The following is a 20879-nucleotide window of genomic DNA, read 5'->3' as shown; positions in this document are numbered from 1 at the left end:
CCACCCACGCAACCCTGGGGCACCGTTTCTGGGCCTGCAGACAGAGTTGATGGGGCTGTCCCTCTGTGGCCCAAACTGGGGACGGTCCAGAGCCTTGGAGGAGAAAGCGCTTTCTGAGCCAGGTAGGTGGGAAGGACCCGGGGGCCACACACAGGCTGCAGATCCCCATCAGCCCCGAGTTCAGAGCTGGGCCCTGGGCCTCTCTGGGCGCTGGTCACACCAGCTCAGGCAGGAGGAAGGAGCTGCCCCCAGCTGGCATCGGAAGACCGCCCTCTGGGACGGTCTGGGACCCTCTGCCTTGTGCTACGGCAGCTCTGGCCGTTGGTGTCCTGTCCCTCCTCGGTGCCCCTGAAGGAGTCCTCTGTCGTCCCGCCACAGGTTGAGGTGGTCCGTCGCAAGCGTCCTAACATGACGATGTAGCTCACCCAAGTTCTGGGTGTCTCCTTGCCCCAAACTGAATGCTACTTATCATGGTTACAGGATTATTTTTGTGCCATTTAATCTGAGTCTGTCAGTACCACCAAGGTGTAAGCAATTATTTTTAATTCTACAGACCATGTTACTCTAATCAACAGAAATCAACTGATACGTTTTTAGCAATTGAATGTAATATTCTGCATGATACAGAATTTGGTTAAAAATATGAGAGGTTATTAGTGCAAAATGTGGGCATGGTTTAATGACAGCAGCAGTTTTTACACCCTGCACCCTAAATTTGGCGTTCTAAAAATGAATTGTTAAGTCCGGCGGGACCAAATTATATCCCATTTCTCTCAACATTCAAAGAATAACATTCAACTCATTTTTTCTCCCTCTTCTGAATTGCCAAAACCCTGAGTAATTTCTCATGGTATTTATCAGGCCCTGCGCTCTGTTGGTACTACCTCTATACCAGGTTAATCTCCTGGAGAGGAGCGACGAGCCTTGCCACCCTGCACCTCTCCCCCAGCGCAGAGTGTCTGTCACTCTGTCCTTTCTCCACCTTTTACTAAACTTCCTGGCGGACTTGAGTGCGGTCAGTGTTCCCAGGACACCTGAGCAAGCTGCCCTCTTGGCATTTGCTATATGATGTCCCTGTGTTGGCCCCAAAAGGGCATGCTTCACCTTGGTGTGCCTAGCTCCTGGCGCAGAGTAGATAGCAAGTAAATGATGAATGAACGAATAAATGGTTAGTGACTATCTGCACATGATTTTAACAGCTTTATTGAGATAGAATTCACATACCATAAAATCCGGCCATTCAGAGTGTACAGTTCAGTAGTTTTTAGGATACTGAAAGAATGGTGCCATCATGACCACAATTGAATTTCAGACGTCTAATAATTCAGACATCTAATAGTCAGCCCCCTGAAACTACCCCTAGGGAAGATTCTGTATCCACCATCAATTATTTCTCATTCCTGCCACTACTTTCTGTTTCCACAGATCTGCCTATTCTGAACATTTCATATACATGGAATCATAGAATAGATGGCAGCTGTGACTGGCTTCTTTCGTTTGGCCTAATGCGCTCGAGGTTTATCCATGTTGCAGCAGGTATCAGTACTTCATTCTCTAAAGGCTGGATAATAATCCCTTGTCTGAATAAACCAGGTAATGTGTAGCCATCTGTCAGTTGGTGGATATTTGTTTCCACTTTCTGACTAATACGAATAAGACGACTGTAAACATTCATGTACAAGTTTTTGTGGGGACATATATTTTCATTTCTCTTGGGTAGTTACAAAGGGGAGTAGAATTGCTGGGTTCTGGGGTAACTTTATGTGTCACATTTGTGGAACTGCCAGGCTATTTTCGAAAGCTGCACCATTTTACATTTTCACCAGTGATGTATGAGGGTTCCACTCTCCCCACCTCCTGGTCAACACTTATTTTGTCTTTCTCTTTGGTTGTAGCCATCCCTCTGCCGGAGTGGTATCGCTGTGGTCTTGATTTGCATTTCCTCAATGAGTTATTGAGCATTCTTTCACGTGCTTATTGGCCACTTGTATCTGTACGCTATTGAACCAAATGATAAAATGCCAGAGCTTCACAGGAAAACATCACAGATGAGTCCCAAAGAGTAATATTAAGTGGCGTACCCAAGGTGAGGCACGCCCAGGAGCAGCACAGGGTCTACAAATGGACTCCTGACTCCTAACCGGCGCTCGGTTCTTCCCACCCGGCCTTCTATCAGGTCGCCTCCGGATTGCTGTCCCGCTGGATGAAGGAAGTGATTGGATTCCGTATGAATCCGCTTGAGCATGTGCTCTAGTGCTTTTTGATTTTATGCTGTATCTTTTCTCCTTTGGTTGGGTGGGTTTCGTCTCTGAAAATGGTTCTCCCTGGGTACAGACTTTGGACTTGAACAGATGGTTTTTATAACTTGCAGCTACTTACAGTTTTAAGCAACTGGTGACTGAACGCCAAGCATTAAATAACTTGAAGAAGCTTTCTTAGCCCCGAGAGTGCAAGCGAGGATGGGTTTAAAGTCATAGGAGAAAAATGTTTTCACTGTGACCATGAACACGCATAAGAAGAAAGTATGAAAGAGATAGCAAGTATTTTAAAAAGTACTTCAAGTTAAGGAGGTGGGGCTGGTGAGGGCAGTTCTAGGGTATGTACGGATGTTGGAGTTGGGAGAATATGGAGAGAAGCTGACATTGCTTCGTCCTCCCAGGGGCACAGCAGGTGGAACTGGAGATAGAGCTGATGGGAGAAGCCATTCTTAATATGAATTCTCAGGGAAGAGTGAGGTCCTCTGACAATTAACAAAAATGAAAAGAGCTGGCCTGGGGAATGGCTGGTACCTAGTCAAAAGAGGCTAGTTTATGCGGCAATACACAAGCAGCACCAAAAATCTCCATGGCTTATCAGAATGTAATTGTATCCCTTGCTCAGGCACCATTCACCATGGGTTTCCAAGTGGTGGCTCAGCATTCCAGGCTCCTCCCATCCTCTCCACTGCCCTCCCCTCCACTCCCCTCCACTTCCCTCCACTTTCCTCCCCTCCCATCCTCTCTTCTCCTTCCTTCCCTCCCTCCCTTCCTTTTTTAAAGATTTATTTATTTGAGAGCAAGAGAGCAGGGGAAGGGGCAGAGGGACAGGGAGAGAACCCAAGCAGACTCTGGGCTGAGCGCAGAGCTCAACACAGGGCTCTGTCTCACAATCCTTAGATCACGAACTGAGTGGAAATCAAGAGCCCAACGCTTAACTGACTGAGCCACCCAGGTGCCCCCAGGCTACTTTCATCTTGGCTGTATCTGTCTTAATGTATTTCCATGTTTTCCATGGCAAGAGAAGAGTAATCTAGAATATTTCAAAACAACTAATGAGTGCTTCACCTTGGAAGCGACACAGCACATCACTTCTGCTCACAACCGGTTGCTTAGAACTTAGTCACATGGCCTTGCCTAAGTGTGGATGGGCTGGGAGGTGCGATCCTCCCATAAGCTTGGAGGGGAAGGCGAACTGGACGGCGGGCAAATTCTAGTAACATCTGCCACAGGGAGAAGGAGGTCCTTTCTGGTCTTCCCTGGGGGAGTTCTTGGAGGGGTCTTTGTATCTATTAGGTATCCCTGTCTGGTAGGGGATGGAGAACGGTGTCTGGACTGTGGAGGAGGAGCCAAGCAAAGGGGAGATGCGCGCTGAAGACAAGAACAGGAATTGTGAGAAACCAGGTAGAGTCCAGGCATTTGCCGAGTTTACTATCTGAATCTCCAAACATGAATAAAGTCTGTCTTAGCTAAGATTTGGGGACCCTCAACAAGTATGGCTCATCCCTGCCCAATTCTAGTTTTATTTTGATTTAAATTGGAGAGATTTCCTTAAGGAATAGTTGAGTCAACACATAGACTCCCTTATCAAAATAACCACGACTTTGTAAGCATTTACACCGTCATATCCCACATAGCACCTGGCAGAGGGCCTCACAAGCTCTCAGTTCCTTAAGTTAGAGGCTGAACAAGAGGAATGTGAACTATCAACTATCTGTTGTATTCCCCATTTCTTTCTGTAAGGCTCCAAACTCTCCTCAGCCCCAGGGTGAATAAGGAGGATAGGGGAGGCCAGACTCAGTTACTGTGGAGACTCAGGACAGGCCCACGGGGCCTGGGATCCTGTTTGCTCAAACCGCTCCTATCTTCACATTGTCGGATTTGCTACTCATTCCGGTAAGTAACCATCTACCAGGTCTGGTCCTGCACAAATACTTGCTTGAACCATTTCTCAAGCATGTTTCAACATGCTTCTAATGTCTATCACTTCTGTTCCCAGCATCACTGGCCCTTGCCAATTCATCGAGTATTGTGGCTGCATGAATGCCTGGGATGATATCATTGCAAGAAGATATCGTGGACTTGGAAGACTGGGTTGAAATAAGTACCCTTTTAGACATACCGAATTTAAAGAACATTCAGGAGGAGAGATCCAGCAATACAGAGCAGGAGATTGGGGAAAGTCAGGGATGGGGATACGCACTTGGGATTTATTGGCATCGGGTGGTATTTATAGCGTGGGAATCACGAAGAGAATACGAAGATGATAGGTGTGAAAGTATTTTGTATACTATGGGGTCTTTTTATAATTACCATTTTTGATGGGTTCAAGAAGGAACTTAGGGGACAAGAAAAAGGAAAAGGAGCCAGAAGCATTCGAGAAGGAGGAAGTAAAGGGCAGGAGGAGAACCAAGCATTGGTTCAGGGCAGCTCGAGGAGAGAGCGAGCTGTAAAGGTGGGGCTGGGGGGGGTGAAGTGCCAAGTGCTTGAGAAGAGCAGGAGCTACCGATGACTAAAGCCAGGGCTCTGCCCTTGGTGATCGGAAGTTAGGGCTGGCTGGAGAGAGATGGAGGTTTCATTAGGTAGACTGGCCACCATCTTCTGTATTCAGATTCCCATCTGGCTTAGCCCACCCCTTCTCCATGCTCTGTGCCCTCTCCCAGGTCCAGTTCCCTACACCAGCTCTTGGGCCCTGAGCCCCACTGGACTCAGAGGAGTCCTTTATCCCTTTAGCAATAAACTCAGCCTTGTCCAAGTGTAGTCCAAAGTGTCTTCCAGTGAGTCTGTGAGGTCAAAGCTATTTTTCATGGTATCACTAAGACACTCTGGACCTTTCTCACTCTCCCTCATAAGTATACAGTTGGATTTTTGGGAAGCTACGTGATGTGTCACACCACAACAGAAGGAACGCATAACCTGATGGGAGGAGAGCAGGCACTGGGAGGCAGCAGGGAGGCCCTTGAGATGCCCTCATACGCCATGGCCTGGGCTCCAGGACCTCTGAGCAGCAGCCTTTGCTCCCTGGGAAGTGGCCCGATGTGGGAGTCAGAAGACCCAGCTGTAGGCTGAACTCTGTGCTTCCTGGCTGTGCGGTCATGGGCACAAGCTCCTGATGGGCAGTTGTCAACCCTTGCTGGCCATTAGAATCCCATGGGAGCATTAACAGGTACTGGCCCTGAGAGTCCACATCTGACCAAGTGCATCAGGCTCTCCGGGAGTGGGACCTAGGCCTGGGAACATGCGGCTTGGAGAGCCCCTGTTGGTATTCTTCGACTTTTTTTTCTGTCAGTTCATCCCACTGACCACGAGATGGAGCCCTCTTTCTGGGAAATCTTCGATGTTCACCAAGCTGGCAAGTCTATTTTCTCTCTAGTCCTGAAAGAATACATTTGAATTTGACAATCTTCACAGCATCTCATTAAGCCAGAATTCCATGCCCTTCGGTCTAGCCATTTAATGTGTTTCTTTTCCCTTCGGCTAGAAACCGTACTGGGTTCTGGATGTGGCATCTACTGTTCCGTATTTCTCAAAGGCTATAATGCAAAGCAGAGTTGGCATTTATTACTGCTTTATGATCCTCATTATTAATATCAGTAACAACTACTCTTCATGTAACCCTTTACCATTTGCAAAATAATGTTCACCAATTAGTCTCAGAATAACTCTAGGAAATGGGTATTACTGTTCTCATTTACCGACGAGAAAACTGAGGCTCAGAGCACTAGTTCAAGGTCACAAAGCAAAGTTGGCAGAACCAGATCCTGAACCCGTCTCATTGTACTCGGATGAGACGAGCGGGCAGAGCAGAGAGACCAGCAGTCAACCCCTGGGGACGCAAAAGTACAGCGCTGAGGCAGGAAACTTCTCAGGACAACCTCTGGAAGACTTAAGCAAGCAGGAAAGACAGATAACCTCTGGAGTTTCAAGCTATCCCAGATGACAGGTCAGTAGACATGTTCGACCAGGCCGAGTGGCCTGCTGAGGTCACAGATGAGATGTTTCCAGTGCGAAGCTGGACAGACTCAGTAGACATTAGACAAGAGGATAGATTTTATTAGTCTTAATTTTATGTTCCAGGAAAATGAACTGTTATGTCAATGGGAAAAATAAAGCTTCATTCTGCCTTAAGAAAAAGGTATAAACTCCATCTCCAAAGAAAATCTTTTTCCATCAGCAAGGGATGTCTTACAGGTTAGCAGCCCTGATGCTGACCATTTGCAAGATCATGAGATCACTCATTACAGACTTGCTGTCAGATTCTGGCATTCAGTCAGAACCCCAGTGTCAGGGCCCCAGGACCCCAGTATCTCTGGGTGCTTCCATTACAGATGAAGGGGCTCCAAGTCTAGGTTCAAGTACTTGGACTAGGGAGACTGTTTTCAGGACCGAAGCAGTTACAGGGAAAGCTTCATAAATTAGAATGTGGGTAATTTTACGGCTCCAATGTACCTCTTAGCAATCAGCGTGTCATTTTTCCCTTTTCTGTGCCTTGGCTTCCCTGTGTGTAAAATGGTAAGAGCAGCACCTAGCTCACAGGATTGTTATAAGGATCAAGAGTTTATGTACAAAGCATTAGAACCATGCCCAGCACACAGTAAGCATTATGTTTCTTAAATAATGTCAAATAAATAAGCGGATAGGAGCACATCCATTTATGTATTTTACAATTGAAATCTTAATTTTTTCAGGATTCCAAGGAATTTAAACATTATGTTATTTGTACACTTGCAGGTACAAAAAATATACTTCAGGAAGATTAAAGTATTTCCTTATGACTAAAATTTGAAATCCCACTGAAAATGCTTAAATTTGATTAAATGGTACTAGGGTCTTTTGCATTTTGTAAACAAATAGGTTACAAAATCTTTAGGTCCACCATGGTTTTTTTGTGTTTTTTTTTCATTATTACTGGTGTTGGCACATAGGCCTATTGGGCAAGAATAATGCAGTGATCAGATTTTTCTTTCTCCTTTTTAAAGAAAAGCTTTCCTTCCCCCCCGCCCCTTAATTTCTTCTAAGTTTGGAAATTAGGGATCATTTCAGAGGGTACCCCAGGCATTTTCCCAACTCTGAAGATTTCCTCCATCTGTGTTTCTAGGCGAGTGGGGGTATTCTACCGCAACTCAGCTCAAACCCAAGTATCAGTTTAAAGCATTAAAAAAAGAGAGAGAGAGAGAGAGAGCATTTGCTCTGAGACATTTCATGCAACCCCAGGGAGAAAGACTGGAATGTTGAGAATGTAATAGGGACAGAACTTGGAAGAAAAACATATGAATTGAAACACTGCTTTCCAATCTAAAAGTTGTTTTTCATGTCTCATTTTAGCATTAATTTTCTTTTAGTACCATATTGTTTCCTGGTAACTGCTTTATTTATTTATTTATTTATTTATTTATTTATTTATTTATTTATTTATTTATTTTTGTAATAGCTATTCTTTAAGACTTTTGTTACTCTTTCTTGCAGGCTGTTTTATGAAACAGACTTTGCGGAGAAGAGATGGGGACAAAGATGTGCCATTTCCAGCCACCATGGAACTCCCCCTCCCCCACTCCCAGCTCAGACAGCCCCTTCACTATAGCCTACCAGGCCCAGGAGGACGTGGGGCAGAGGGGACCGGACAGAAGCAGCGACATGATCCAGGTACTCACGTGAAACCTGAACTATAGTTTTGCTCTAAACAGACAATATTTAAAAGTTTAAGTTAATACCAAAATTTGGTGCAGTTACACTGAGAATCCTGTGGGCTTCTGTGCATTGAGCCAGGGCCCTAACATCACATCATTGTTTCTGTGGAAAAATTAAAACCTAGGTCCAAATACCTGACCTCAACTGAACTTTTACAACAGAACTTGAGTGGGGACTACTTCACATACACCCAACACACGCAGAGACAATTTCTCTGTCAATCAGGCTGTCCATCTGTCTGTCTGTCCACCCATTCATACTGTCTTTTTATTAAGGTACAGCATAATTGCCAAAGAAATGTGTAAAGCAAAAAGTTAAGATTGGTAGAAGTGAGTTACACATTTTATATTTATAAAGTTCAAAGCCAATGGTTCTGTCGTAAATTCATCTTCACTGAATTTTTTAAAAATCACTACTTAAAATAATCTCTTTTTTATAGAGGTGCTGTGGTATAGTCCGTGAGTTTTGTAGTTGCGAATCTCAGGTCCAGCTACTTAACTTTTCCAAGCCTTGGTTCCTTATCTATAAACAGGGACAATTCTATTACTCCCAAGGATAGATTTTTTTTTAACCTGAGATCATGAAAGTGTCTGGCAAAAAATGTGTCTCTTTTGAACTCTTTTTTGTTTCACTTCGATAAAGATACATTTATATTTAGCCATAAAAGGGGATGAGATCGTGCCACGTGCAACAACATGGATGAACCTGGAGGGTATCATGCAGTGAAACAAGTCAGAGAAGGACAAACACCATGTGATTTCACTTACATGTGGGATCTGAAAAACAAAACAAACAAAAAGCAGAAACAAATCCATAGATCTAGAGAACAAACTGATGGCTGCCAGAGGGGAGAGGGGATGGGCAGAACGGGTGAAGCAGAGTGGGCGATACCAATCATGGAATGAAGAAGTCACAGGATTAAAAGGCACCGTGCCTTTTAGGGACACCTGGGTGGCTCAGTCTGTTAAGCATCTGCCTTTGGCTCGGGTCATGATCCCAGGGTCCTGAGATTGAGCCCCACGTCGGGCTCCTTGCTCAGTGGAGAGTCTGCCTCTCCCTTCCTCTCCATCTGCCCCTTCCCCAGTTCATGCTATCTGTAATAAATAAAATCTTAAAAAAAAAAAAAGCACAGCATAGGGACTACAGTCAATAGTGCTGTAACAGCACTGTGTGGGGCACATGGTAGGTACACTTGCGGTGAGCACAGTATAATGTACAGACTTGTTGAATCACGCTGTACACTCAGAACTAAAGTAATATTGTGGCAACTGTACTTCAGTTTTAGAAAATTTTAATGTTTCTAAACCCACATTTAATTTTCAGAAGCCATGATTTAAACTTTTCTCTGTATTTGGGTACCCTATCCATCTACCTGCTTGACTTCGGTTAATGTCCAAAATAGACTAATGGGGATAGATTATTCACTTATAAATTAAACAGATTCAGAGAGCTTACTTATGTTGACAACCATGACCATTTTTTTTGAACTGTGCCTACCCCTCAAAAACATTTGATTTTCACAACACTTGATGTCACATTTTCCTTTTTTGCTTTTTTTCTTGACGAGGGATTCAGAGTCTCTTAACAGCCTCAACTAAGATCGCTTTTGTGATAATAGTTAGCAAAGTCAGGTGGTGCTTGAATGAATCAAGGAATGACCTCAATGAAGGACAAGTCAGATTTTATTGAAGTAGGTTCATCAAGTGTTCTTTCCTATTTACTATTAAATCCGTCTCATCATGGAAGCAGAGGCAAGGGTGGGGGTTGGGATTCTGCAGCCAGAGCAAACGCGTCTGAGCGGTGGAAAGGAGCCCCCGTCTGCAGGGGTCCTGCTGGCCTCTGATGAACCGGAGTCCACTCTGCTGCTTGGCGTGTCCAGGACTCTGTCTGCTCCTGACTCGCTTTCATTGGCCCCTTTCCCTGGTGTCTGTTCTCCTGCTGGCAGGCAGGATTGCAGGCTCTGCCTGTCGGTTAGAATTTGACACCCATGCTCCTTATTTGATTGGTGTCATAATTCTCAATTTTTTCAGGGAACTCTGTGTCCACTGAAGATCTGCTCCTGCCTGCCAAGCTTGATCTCAGGGTAAAAAAATGTACTCTCAGTTGTGAGGAAACCTGAAGGCCAAGAGACTTAGTATAACTTATGGCCCCCCAAAATCACATGTATAAGCCCATATTCGAAAATGTTTTCTCTTTAGTTTATAATAGAATCAGAAAGTTTCTTTGATTTGTATTGAAATGTAGGTTTTCCCCCCCTCTCATAAAAGGAGTGTTTGTATCATCACGTGTGTCCGTGTACGTGTGTGTTGTGTGTGTGTGTTATTCAAGTGGCTTAATATGAAGCCAAAATGTCTGGTCCTACATTAATCTTCAGGAGTGATGATTTTAATTTTGTAGTGCAGAAATAAAGCCAAATAAATAGGCAAAAAAGTAAACCTATAAAAATGGCTTTAACTTACTAATCCACTCCATCGTTGACAGTAATTTTAGATAAAAATGGTCCAGAGGACAAAGTGCATAATTCATGATGAGAAAAATGATTCCTTCAAGTCCATAAAAAAGAGTTCTCCCTGCCGTAATCATTTGTCCAGAGTTTTATTCACGCAAAAGCGATGGTTACTTCTTGCTTCTGTCCCCTTCATTCCAGTACTGCTCAGTCTGCATTTCGGTGAGTCGGGAAAGCGTGCGCTGAAATGCAAAGATCTCCTCTTCTCCAGTAAACATAGACAGTCCTTCTGCTGAGTCCTGGTTACCAAAACACAAACCAAAAACACAACCCAGCACCAATTAAAACTACCACAAAAAAAATTTACAGAACTAAATACAGGTTTGAAACAACTTTTTAGATTTAAAGGTTTAGATTATAAAATGTTCTATACGCTTTTTCCATGTACAATCTCTTAAATTAGACTGGAGAATCAACTAACTTAAACCAATAATCAATAGAAAGAACACATTACCAGGGAGAAAATAATAGGGAAAACATGAGAAGAGTAATTAAAGCCAATGCCCCAAAATTCAAATATAAAGATTTTTGCATGAAGAAAGTTTTTGCAGGATGAAAATTTTCTGCAAAACCTAAAGGAAGGACAATGTCAGACAGAAAAAGAATTCTTTCTCCAAAAATGCATGTCAGAAATAAGTAACACCAACAAACAGCAGTTCTGTCAAGTTCGGAAGAGGCTGACACCCTCCTGCGAAGCGCCCTGGGTGGGGCCACGTTCCCAACAGGAGGCGCTGAGGACAAGCCTCCAGAGCCTTTTCTGCACTGGCTGGGAAAGAGGTCTGTGGGCCTGGAGATTTGGCCTGCGAGTCTGCTTCGGGAAGGCAGAGCTGCCTTGGGTCTTGAGCTTCTGGGACACTTGCTCCTGCCAATCAGGGTTAAGTTTGGGAATCTCTCTGTGAGGCCAGCAAATAGCCTGGGACTGGTGATACCAACACGGGCTTGTGACCAGTAAGTGAGAAAGAGAAATTATGTCTCTTTCCTTAGGGGTTTGCTATCATACTTCCTCCGAGAAAACTTCTGGACTCCTTAGTCCATGCATTCCCGGGTGACCCACTGCAAAACCGCATGACCCTGAGGTCACGAGCCCTCATTTCTTCATATATTGTTGGCCCCACATGCTAAGCTTGCTTGGCCCTATATCTGAACCCTGATCCTAGGGAGAAAAATTGAAGAATTGAAGGATCAATTCTTTAGAAACTGAAATGAAATAGCCCATGTACATTTTTTCAAACAGTTAAAGACATTATTTGGACAGATGTATTGCTCTTAGAGAAACCACCATTTTGAAGGTTCCCAGCATGTGGGTTTATAAGCAACTGTTTATTTCTACACATAGGTTTAAGTAGTCATATTTGGAAAGTTCATTTTTTAAATGAATTGTAGGCCTCATTTCCCCCAAACTCCTAAGAATGCATAATTTCTACTCAGGTCAATAAGGAACTGTTTCCTCATCCCAAATGGCCTTTCACCTCTGGGGTTGGAAGAATGGGGCTCCCCTCATTCTGGAGCTAGGTGTTTATGGATAGCTTTAAAAATTTGACTAATATTTCAACTGTTGATAAATATACTCTGTAACGTTGATACAGAAGAAGGAAATTTAAAATCACTTCCGCTTGGCCTGGGGCAAACCACCAGACCCAAGCTCCAAGAGAACTGGGCCAGCACCGGCTCGTTCTCCACAGCGTGTCCCTAGAGCCCCGCACCACAGGTGCTCCTGAAATGTTTACGGAATGGGGCTGGCAGATGAATAATGGATTTCTTTGTAAGCCAAGGGCCTTGCCAGGCACCCCGTGGGCCTGGGGTAGCCAGCCCCCACGCTTGGATACTGTATCTCGCACTTTACAAATCCAGTAGACAGGAGGAGTACCTAGAAAAGGCAGCACAGTGTAGCAGAATGAGCCCAGAACCAGACACGGTGTCCTGGTGTCCAGCTCTGGCCTGCCATTAGTCAGCGGTGCGACCACAGGCCCACTGGTCCACCTTTCTGGCCTTTGTTTTTGTTACATGCAAAAACGGATCACGAAGATTCCTTCTACCCTAAGACTATATTCTTTACATTTAGTGATACTGAGGAAAAGTCTGCTTTATTGGCTTTAGACAGAAGCAGCAGATTGATGGTTAAATATATACCGCATTCCTTCTTCAAAATGTAGCCACGTATAAAACCAAAAACAATTAGGCTGTTTTATAATAAAAAGAGATTATGTTACTATTGCCTACCTGGCTCAGCCCCAAATCATCCATCAGTATTCTGCTTTGCTCCAACTCACTGTCATGATGTTGATGCAAAAATAAGCTTGGTATAGGAGTCGCGGCCGAGCAAATGACGCGCACCTGGGAGAGGAAATGAGCGAATGGGAGCACTCCTTCCGGTTCACAAAATAGAATTTCTCTTTGTCATCACAGGGAGCTAGTTCGTGTCTCTTTAAAGTGATATTTTTAAACTGCAGAGTGCTTTTCAAAATATTTCCACACAGCTTGTAACATCCTATAAAGTAGGGAGCAAAGGCTTTATCGGGTGACTTGAGGCCTGCAGAGGTCTCAGCTCACGCCGCCAGCTCAGGCCTCCCGGCTCGAGGTCCATTTACGCCTGGCTGTGCGGGGCCTGTGCACGCGGCAGTCCCTTCCATGCGCTGCAAAGACGCTACCAGCTCTTGCACAGGTGAGTGGTAGTTCAGGGCATCACCACTCTAATTAGACCCTGAATTTCCAGAACCTACATTTATATCAGCATCCTACAGACATTCTTCAAATAGGCTAAGCTTGACATGAATATTTCTTGATTACACAAGTGTCTGAGTGAGTGTGCATATGTGATCATATATTGGAAACAGCTTTTATATCTTCATGAATTTTATGTCCACCAGTTTAAATAAAAAAAAATTCTCTTCTTGATGTTTAATAAGTCCTGAATTTGTTTTCAGGATTCACAGTTACCCTTTAAACATCATTACTTAAACAACAATGCCAGTACTTTAATGTATTGACATTGGGGAGTAGTTTTTCCATATCCGAATGGCCTTCTATCTCCTCTCATACGTTCTTTCTAATAACAAATGACACCATGTTCATTATTTAGATAGGAATACCCTGATTTCACAAATTTCCATGAATACATTCTAGACTTATGTCTGTTTTTAATGCTCCCAATTTCTGAAATAAGATAATTTCAACTATTCTTTAAATGAAGAATATAAACTTTAATGTGTGATATAGTTAAAGCAAATGTTAGACCGTGGTTCTGGTATTCCGTCATATTGCCACAGAACTCTTCCTTCCCATGAACTAAGAAGTGAAACAGGCCCAGGGGGTAGGACAGAGGGCTGGGGACCTTATGTTTTCTTGAAGGTATTCCTAGCTGACATGTGGACAAGTAAGAGTTTATCGATCTTCCTACTCTAAGAACCACCTACTATTGCCCCTCTACCACTTTTTTCTGGAAGCATTAGCCCTCTAAAAACAGAGGGCCACCTCCAGGCTCACTCCCTTATTCTGGACCCCGCATGGTTGTTTCAGAGCAGTGTCTGGTAAGTGACAGGACCTGATCCCTGAGCTCTGGTGTTCTCAGCTGCCTGCCTCTCCTGCCTCCAGGAGCACGTGTACGCCGGCCCCCTAGGAGTGTGTGGCACATCTGGATGTCACTCACTACGGCAGGCTCCTCTCAGCACTGCGCCTGAGCCATGCTAGCTGCCCTTCGTGCTCAGGCTGCCACAGGGCCTTTGCTGCAAACGTCCCCCCTGCACTGGAGTTTAGGCATCACTTCTCAGCACTTATAAGCAGCAGTTGAGGGGCTTACCAACATGCAGGTTTCGGGTCTATCCCCTAGGATTAGGGTTCATTTACTGGGCTGGGGGTGGGGTGGGCTCTGGAACATGGATCTTAAGTAGCCCAGGGGATTCCGATGTAGACCGTCCCCAGCAGGACTTCCCTAGGTTCCCCGGCCCCCACAGAGATCAGTCTCCTCTCCCCCAGACCCTCACGGCACCATACTTCTCTCTCAGTCCTTCCAAGAGACCAGCCCTCAGGGATGACTTTACCTTTAGTTCTGTGGGTATTTGATTAATGCTTCTCTGACACTAGACTGTAAGTTCTATGAAGGTAGGCACCAGATCTGGCTTTGCCTGTCGTTGAATTTCTAGCATTTAGCACTGCACTTGACATGAGAAAGGTTGTTGACTGAATGAATAAAAGAAACATTAAAATCTCATCTCCTCCTCCCAGAGGATTCTGGTACTTTTCTACTCCCCTTTAAAATCCCTTCAATTTTAGAATCACTGCTCTATTTCTGTACAATGAGAAAAATTATATCTAACAGTAAAATAATATTTAACTCTATCTTGAAGTTGTACTTAAGCTTTTACTATAAATATGTATTTACAGATATTTTTTAAAAGATTATGAGTGAGAGAGCTGGAGCATGGTGGGGGAGGGGCAGGGGGAGAGGGAGAATCTCAAGCAGACTCCTTGCTGAGCGCGGTGCCCGACGTGGGGCTCAATCTCTGGACCCTGAAATCATGACCTCAGCAGGAACCAAGAACTGGATGCTCAACTGACTGAGCCACTCAGGCGCCCTACGTATATATATTATTAACAGTGGCTCACCTTCACTGAAAGCCGACTCTATGCCGCACAACGTTCTAAGCGCTTTATGTGCTCATTTAATCCTCGCGACAACCACATGGAGTAGGTACCATTATTACCCACTTTCTTTCTACAGAAGGCAACTGCAGCTCGAGAGATTAAGCTGGTCCTTGAGGCAGACAGCCTGGCCCTAAAGCCGATTCTTGAATCAGTGGACTGTACTGCCTCTGAGGAATGGACGCGGGCTCGGTAACTCATTTGGAAACACATGCTAAAACAAGCCCATGCAACGCTAGAGACGAGGGTTTCTGGGTCCCAGAGAGAGAGAGCTCCCATACTGAGGAGGGTCTCCAGTCACTCATTCATTTGTCCATGATTTTTGAAGTCCAATCATTTATTCATGCAACACGTGAACTGCCTGAGCCCTCGGTCTGGGTAGGGCATCCCGTTGTACGTCACCATAGTGCGCACATGCTATGTCTGGGGAATGATGGCATCGTGACCATCGCAGCGTCTTTGATGGACAGAAGGTATCACTGGTATCTGCTATCACGGACACTATGTGTACAGCATTTGGCTTGCGCCAAGCGTCACTTTGAGAGCTTTTCATGGATTAGCTGCTTTGCCCTCAACAATTCTCTGAAGGAAACATTATTATCCCCAATTTGTAGATGAGGACACTGAGGCACAGGGAATAAACCAGGATTCCAGTCCAGACAATCTGACTCCACAGTCCAAAATGTTTAGTCTTCAGACAATGCACTGCATTCTTACCTTGAAATCATAGAAGTTATCAATGAGAGTTATGAATCTTCGAGCTTGTGTCCTCTTTGCCAGCGTAAATTGTGGAATGTTTCGTAAGAATACTGTATCAAAATTCTTTGACAGTTCCAGATAGTCACTGGCTCCAAGTGGCTGTAATTAAAATGAAAATAAAGACTAGAAAACTGAAATCAATTCCGGTGGCCCTGAATTTGAAAACACTTCTTTTTCTGGTCACGGTCTGATCTAGGTGGCAGCTTTTGGGGTAACTTGACCAAATGGAGCAGTGTTTGCACTGTAGGCTAAGGATGGTGTCTATTGTGACTGTAATAGTGATGGAGAAAAGGGGCGAGAGAGAAGACAAGAGTGTGGTGGGGAGTGAAAGAATATCTCAAGCCACCTCAGCTGGTATCTTGTAGGTCCCTGTCCCTACAGGGACATATAAATTTTGTAATTTATATGACGTAACTGTAAACATGTCCCAACAAATCCTTCCTACGGCTCAACTGCAGACTGTCACTACTGCTGAATGGTGCCTTCTTACAGCGGCATGCCAACTCTTCTATCACCATTTTGAAATAAAGACCATGTTTCAGTGTGCAATCATCAGAAAATATTTTTCATTTAATTGGAAGTCCGGCTGTTCAGGTGCAATGTAGTGACTGTTGCTAACTTCCGTAGGAAAGACGGGAGGGTTTAATGACCAGATGCAGACAGACACCTGGACCATAATTTGGTGCAACATGCTCCCTCTTGATGTGAGAAGGGTACAACACTCAAGGTTCACAAAATCACCCACAAAGGCACCACCTACGAATGTAGGCACTTGTTCCCAAAACACGAATTTAATTCATGAAAATTACGACAACGATCTGCAAACACATTTTTGGGGATTGGGAACATTCCCAGCAAGCATTACCTCTCTTTAACTTGCAGATGGATGAGTGTTTCTGGCCTGGCTGGAATGCGGACGAGACCAGGGCCTGAGTCGGCCAGAGATACTCAGCTCAGAAAGCTCCTGCATCACCAGGACCCATCCCTGGGACACAGCTGAGCCTCCTCAACTTCTGGCAGAATCTGTCAACGTTCCTCCCTGTCCAGAAATGTCTCCCTCACTTGGGGAGTCATCTGCATCAAAACTTCTTCCAGAAATGTAGATATGGCTATGTCCCTGGGAGAATTAGGGATTTATGAGGGGAGACCGTCATTCCCACTGCAGAGCCCATCCATTTAAGCCTTCACTCCCCTAACAAGCAGCTGAAACCAGTCACACTCAGGAAGAGAGACCTCTCCTGGAGGTGTGGGGACGTGAGAGTACATCAGAGAGTGAAACTCCGGGGAAGTGGTTCCCTCAAGGGAGAGCAGCTCTAAGGAGGATGCAGCAATTATGAGACCCTGGGCAAAGGGACAGGAAATGGGAAAGAGAGCACAAAGAAGGACCCAGCTCCTTTGGAAACCTGCTTAGAGATGTCCCTTCCCCTCATCTCCTCTCCCCACCCAGGCAACAAATGGGGCTGGAAAAGGGGACCCTTGCCTTTCCCATTTCCCTTCCCTGGCTGGGCAGCCTTTACCTCCAGACCTGGCCTGGCCTTACCTGAGACTCCCCCACTCACTGGGCCACACAGGGACTGGAGTGTGGGGTTTGCTGGTTTGTCTGTTTAACCTTGGGCCTCTTACGAGAGAACCCTGCTATCAAGCCTGTTATGGACCAGGAGTGACTCCTCAGTCTGCTACTTATTAACGGTGTACCTTTGGCAAGTCACATCATCTTTCTCTTCCTTTAGTGCTCCTATCTATAAACTGGGAGGTTGACTCCTGGCTCACAGGATTGTGAGGATTACCCGACGGAATGCGTGTACAGCATGTAGCACAGTCCTAGCACACACAGTAGCTCTCAAATCACTTTGGCCGCTTTTTATTTCGATTATTTTGAGCCCAAACGATTAGGCTCACTACTGACGATTTGAGGACGTAAAGAAGTGTCATTCCCAATAGGACCAGTTAGTTTTGTCCCACCAGCAACTATATCCAAAACCCTCAATAGTCTTTGTGCATCTGCCAGTCCTCAGAGTCACAGCAGGGACCCACGGAGACCGTGGGATCCCACGTAATGAAGACAATTCCCTGCAGCGGGGGGAAGGCAAGATAACGGTGTCTTCGGGTAAAAAAGCAAAACTCCTACAACAAGACACGCAGGCTCTGAGGGCGACAAACACCACATTTTCAAGATCAGTTACACTTTAGCGTCTCATCTTTTGTAAATCAGAAAGTATATGTAAAAAAATGTAGTAAAGGCTCATCTCAGGTATGTAGTTATGTATAATTAAACTCGTTCTTTATGCATGGATGTGATTTCTATCAGTATAACTACATGCCCACGGAAAATCATCATCAGGAGGGCCCTGAAGTGCCTGGGGCAACTGAAAATCAGGATTCTGCCCACTCAGCTATTTTTACAAATTATATACCTTTGTCAGTAGGTTTTGCATTTGCCGTTATATTAGCAAACATCCCCATCCTTCACATCCCTAAAACAAGTATGTGCTCATTCACATAAAGAAAATTAAGCTTTATATAGTTGCATATCTCTTTTAAAAAACAAAAGTGATGGGGGGCAATGAGGGGTTGCTGTTTTTAATGGATACCGAGTTTCAACTTTGGGATGAAGAGAGTTCTAGAAACGGACAGTGGTGATGGCTGCACAACAGTGTGAATGTACTTACTGCCACTGAACTGTACACTTAACAATGGTTACAAATGGCAAATTTTACGTCATGTATTATTTTACCACCACAACAAAAAAAGGTCATTAAAACTAAGAAATGTTATTCATTGCCAAAGAAATCCCAATTTAGGCCACAAAAAGATAACAATATTACTTTCTTCTTTAAAAATGTAAGAAGGGGGGGTGCCTGCGTGGCACAGTCAGTTAAGCATCCGACCCTTGGTTCCACCTCAGTCGTGATCTCAAGGTCATGAGATCGAGCCCCTCTTGGGGCTCTGTGCTCAGCAAGGAGTCTGCTTAAGACTCTCTCCCTCTCCCTCTGCCCTTTGCCCCCCAGAATAACTCTCTTAAATAAAAAAAACATAGCAAGAGTGAAATGTATTAATTGAAGAAGTACATCTTTTCCCCAAGGAAATCAGCTCCAACAAGATTAATATTAATTTAAAATATGAGTTTTTAGAAGGTGTCTAAAAGAGTGTTTTCTTATACTGGCTTTGATGGTAAACTATCCAAGAAGTGACAAACTTTCAGGACTGATGTTGGTGAGAGATTGGGGGTTTTCTTATGACTCAGAAATGCTATTTTTCATTACATAAATAAGTTAAACAATTCTGGCAAAAACCAAGTTAAGACGCTTTGGAATCATTGGGCTGTCACATCCATTCATGTGACCTTGAGCAATCTTCCCCATCTGTAAACGGGATCAGGGCAGGACGTGTCTCAGGTTTGTCCTGAGGCTTCACAGTACTGACCACATGTAAGATCTTGCAATAGGGGCTGTCACACAGTAAGTGCTCAGTAAATGCCATCTACCGAGTTCAGGTGAAAAGCAAATGAAATGATATACGCGTAGTACCCACTTGGCCTACAACAGATAGGTACTTACTGAATAGTAGCCACTCTTTTATTAACTATCAAATAACATTTTCCTGAGCTCAGGAGGCCAGGCAGCCTAAACAAGGGAACAATATAGCTGGCTCCAGTCTGCTTCTGACTTTGTACTCAGGAGGTAAAAACGGCTCCCTCTGGTCCTTCCTGCTGTCTCCGGTCCACCAAAATATCTGCCAGCCAGGCGCCTCGGCCCTCCATGACATCATATTTAGAGATGACAAAAATAGCATCTGTCTCAGGCTCTCTCCTCCCACTGTTTCGGTAATACCCATAACCACATGTGGGGGAGGGCCTCAGGCCCACAGCACGAACAGCCCCGACCCCAGCACACGGCACACTGGAAGTGCTTCACGTTTACTGAATGAATTAGTGAATGACTGATGAATAAAACACAACATAGCCTGAGGAGCAGGTTTATTCCTTCTTTTATACCCATTTGTCTCCAAAACAACTGAACTACCTACAAAAAAAAAAAAGAAAAAAAAAAGAAATCCCATTCTTTCTTATTTGGCCCAAACTCCTCATTCCCGAGGCAAGGCTTTGTTGTATATTCTCGTATGTACACAGGAAAAGTCTAGGAAGATATAAACCAAAATGTTAACAGCAGTTATCTTTGGGTGGTGGAATAAAAGATGAATTTTGGTTTTTTGTTATACTTTTTTAAATCTCCCCCTGCCACACCTGCCCCATGAACTTGTGTTAATTTTAGACGGCAAAAACAATGCTTTTTTGGGGGGTCATTTTATAATGGGCATCTTATCACTTATCTCACACATGTGAGATCATGAGTTTTGTCACGGACATTTTTTCCCCCAAGTTTTCTTAATCTGAAGAAGTAGAACTTTTTCAGGGACATTTAAAAAGAAAATAAAACATAAGGCTGAACATATATTTTCTCCTTTACAGTCTGACAAAAGCATAAAGGATTTCATATTTGGGGTAAAATTTGGTTTCTGTTACACAGTTACATTCAACTAATACTTCTTCACTAGAGTAGCAAGAGAGAGGGAGAGAGGATGAGGTGAATGGCAGCACCCCCAATAGTTCATGCTTAGCTCTTGCAGCCAAGCACCAGAGTTCCCCAGATCAAAGGCCTAGTGATGTCAAAATCCACGTCACAGCCCAAGTTGATATACCCCCATGTATATCCTGTCTTGACTTGAGTGAATTTTCTCCAGGCTTGATGACCAGAGTGCCGTCAGTACTCCTTTTCTCCACAACGTCAGACGATACCCAGTCTGTGTACAGGTAGTACACGGCCTCTGCTCCACTCTCTCTCTTCTCCTTCCCGCACTGTAAAGGGAACCAGGTTAAACTTCAAATTCTCCACTGCTTTATCCTTTATTTTCTATTTTTTTTTTTCATTTCTTCACGATTCACTGTGGACAGTTTCCTCTGGCCTATTTTCTAGTCCACTATATTTCTCCTTAGCTGTGGTTTACCTGCTCTTAAAATCATCCACTGAGTTATT

At 44.4% G+C, this 20879-nt stretch overlaps 1 protein-coding gene across 5 annotated transcripts in view; it reads right to left on the bottom strand.

Annotated features, from left to right (window-relative positions):
- Window positions 1-9607: 9607 nt before the first annotated feature.
- The window catches only part of AFG1L (AFG1 like ATPase), a 231256-nt gene continuing 219984 nt past the window's right edge, over window positions 9608-20879 (bottom strand). For 4 of the 5 annotated variants that reach the window (XM_045806940.2, XM_087865364.1, XM_045806943.2 and 1 more), the window contains 3 exons: window positions 15805-15945; window positions 12670-12783; window positions 9608-10688 (listed from right to left, as the gene is read on the bottom strand). In XM_045806940.2, the coding sequence (XP_045662896.1) occupies window positions 10560-10688; window positions 12670-12783; window positions 15805-15945 (384 nt within the window). In that variant the 3' untranslated portion in view covers window positions 9608-10559. Of the gene's footprint in view, window positions 10689-12669; window positions 12784-15804; window positions 15946-19885; window positions 20702-20879 lie in introns of those variants that run through there. The other variant, XM_087865365.1, reaches the window with a different exon arrangement.

The sequence above is a fragment of the Ursus americanus genome, chromosome 11, assembly GCF_024610735.1.
Source record: "Ursus americanus isolate L20-20 chromosome 11, mUrsAme1.1.p, whole genome shotgun sequence".
Classification (NCBI taxonomy): domain Eukaryota; kingdom Metazoa; phylum Chordata; class Mammalia; order Carnivora; family Ursidae; genus Ursus; species Ursus americanus.
Note: the sequence above shows the minus strand (reverse complement) of the source record. Positions and strands in the feature narration are given on the sequence as shown.